Source organism: Myotis lucifugus, unplaced genomic scaffold, assembly GCF_000147115.1.
Source record: "Myotis lucifugus unplaced genomic scaffold, Myoluc2.0 scaffold_46, whole genome shotgun sequence".
In the NCBI taxonomy this organism is placed as follows: domain Eukaryota; kingdom Metazoa; phylum Chordata; class Mammalia; order Chiroptera; family Vespertilionidae; genus Myotis; species Myotis lucifugus.
In genome coordinates, this window is record NW_005871094.1 from 237,619 (window position 1) to 239,797 (window position 2,179).

At 39.7% G+C, this 2,179-nt stretch overlaps 1 protein-coding gene across 2 annotated transcripts in view; it reads right to left on the reverse strand.

Annotated features, from left to right (window-relative positions):
* The window catches only part of LOC102430721 (3-oxo-5-beta-steroid 4-dehydrogenase), a 36,207-nt gene extending 34,978 nt beyond the window's left edge, over nt 1-1,229 (reverse strand). For both annotated transcript variants that reach the window (XM_006088304.3, XM_006088303.3), the window contains exon 1: nt 1,081-1,229. In XM_006088304.3, coding sequence (XP_006088366.1) covers nt 1,081-1,173 — 93 coding nt within the window. In that variant the 5' untranslated portion in view covers nt 1,174-1,229. The remainder of the gene's footprint in view (nt 1-1,080) is intronic.
* Between the last annotated feature and the right edge of the window lie 950 nt (nt 1,230-2,179).

The window sequence follows — 2,179 nt, forward strand, 5'->3', positions numbered from 1 at the left end:
ACCACTATGCTGTATACCTGAAGTAATACAAAATAATATTCGCTTGTAAACTGTAATTGAAAAAGAAAATTAAAACAAACAAAATTTAACCATTCCCTTTCTTGTGTTTTCAGAGAGATCCTTTTTGTATTTTTAGGATACCATTTACTCTCATCTTCCTTGTCCAATAGTTAATTATTAAAAAGTGTACTTCTTACCCTGGCCAATGTGGTTGGGTGTCATCCCATGTGCCAGAGGTCACAGGTTCAATTACCAGTCAGGGCACATGCCAGTAGGGACATACAAGAGGCAACTGATTGATGTTTCTCTCTTGTCATTGATGTTTTTGTCTCTCCTTCTCCCTTCCTCTCTCTCTAAAATCAATAAAAACATATTTAAAAAATAAAAAGTGTGTCTCTCCTGTTAGATTTTTAATCCCCAGGCAGCAAGACTATTCTCTTCATATTTGAAGATTCTGGAGCTTAGTGCTTCATACATGGTAGGTTTTCACTGGATGTACTTTAGACTGAACTAAATGTGCTCAAATACGAACTTAAAAAAATCACAGGCCATAAACTCAGTAATTTCACGTGCCTGAGATCAATAAAATAATAAACATCAGCTGAATTTTAGTAAAGAAAGCAGAAAGGTCCCATTCTCTAATCCAAGACCATTTTAAATCACAAAATGATTTAGTTTAATATTTGACTCAATACTCATTCAGCCAAACAATAGCCCTTGGAGGTTGCTTTCATTATTACAAAAAGTGAATCAATGAGATCTATTCAAAATGAATTGCAGATTATACTTTATAAAAGTTTCTTTTTTTTTTTAAATATATTTTATTGATTTTTTACAGAGAGGAAGGGAGAGAGATAGAGAGTCAGAAACATCGATGAGAGAGAAACATCGATCAGCTGCCTCCTGCACATTCCCCACTGGGGACGTGCTCGCAACCAAGGTACATGCCCTTGACCGGAATCAAACCCGGGACCCTTCAGTCCGCAGGCCGACGCTCTATCCACTGAGCCAAACCGGTTTCGGCTTTAGAAAAGTTTCTTACTTGAAAACAAAACAACACAAAAAGAGAGATAAACTTACCTGTTTAGGCTCTGAGTAAGTACCAAGCCCAATGACAGGAATGCTGTTTCCATCACTTAGAGGTATGCGGTGATTTGCTGCTGTGAGGTCCATCTTGGAGAGCCTAGGATGGCAATATTCTAGGAGTGATTCAGAACACTTTTGGACAGGTGTCCTAGGGCCTATTTAATCAAAGAAAGGAGGGCCAGAGGGAGGAGCAGTGGGAGGGAAGAGAGATTGACAGATCTATTTCTCAACCTGTTTTCTTCTAGGTTGTTATGGAAATACTGAGATTGTCCTTTGAACTTTACCAGACACATAAGAATAACTCATTGAGAGTTTATGCTTACTCCACTGCAAAGATTGAACAACAACAACAACAAAGGAAAGGAATCGAGTGGGGTTCTGTTAGGATGCTTTTGTTGCCAACTAACAGGTCTATCTCAAATTCTCTTAGAATATAAAGGAAACTTATTGGTTCATATTCCTGAAAACATCAACATTAAGACTAGCGTAAGGTGAGGCTAGAGTAGTTCCTTTCCCAGAACCTCCCTGGAGATTCTGATGTAGCAGGACTGGGCAGGGGTCTGGATTGCTACCACCTAGGTCAGTGGTTCTCAACCTTCCTAATGCCGCGACCCTTTAATACAGTTCCTCATGTTGTGGTGACCCCCAATGTCATTGTTACAAATTGAACATAATTAAAGCATAGTGATCAATCACAAAAACAATATGTAATTATATATGTGTTTTCTGATGGTCTTAGGCGACCCCTGTGAAAGGGTCGTTCGACCCCCAGGTTGAGAACCGCTGACCTAGGTAAACTTGGAAACACTGGGCCAGAGGAACAAAGGAAAAGGCAGGAAACACTTTCACACCCTCTGCCTCCTGGCTGTCTCAGCTGACTCTCCCCTTATCATTGAAAGACAGTAATCAGCCCTTGAAGTGACTCAACTCCAGCTTCAGGTCCACTAACACAGAGCTTACCTCCTCCATTTGTACTGATGGACATTTGTACTGCTGCTAAATCTTGGCTATTATAAATAGCACTGCAATTAACACAACCTGTCTTCTAACCATGAAGGGATTGAGCAAAAAAAAAAAAAGAGAGAGAGAGAAA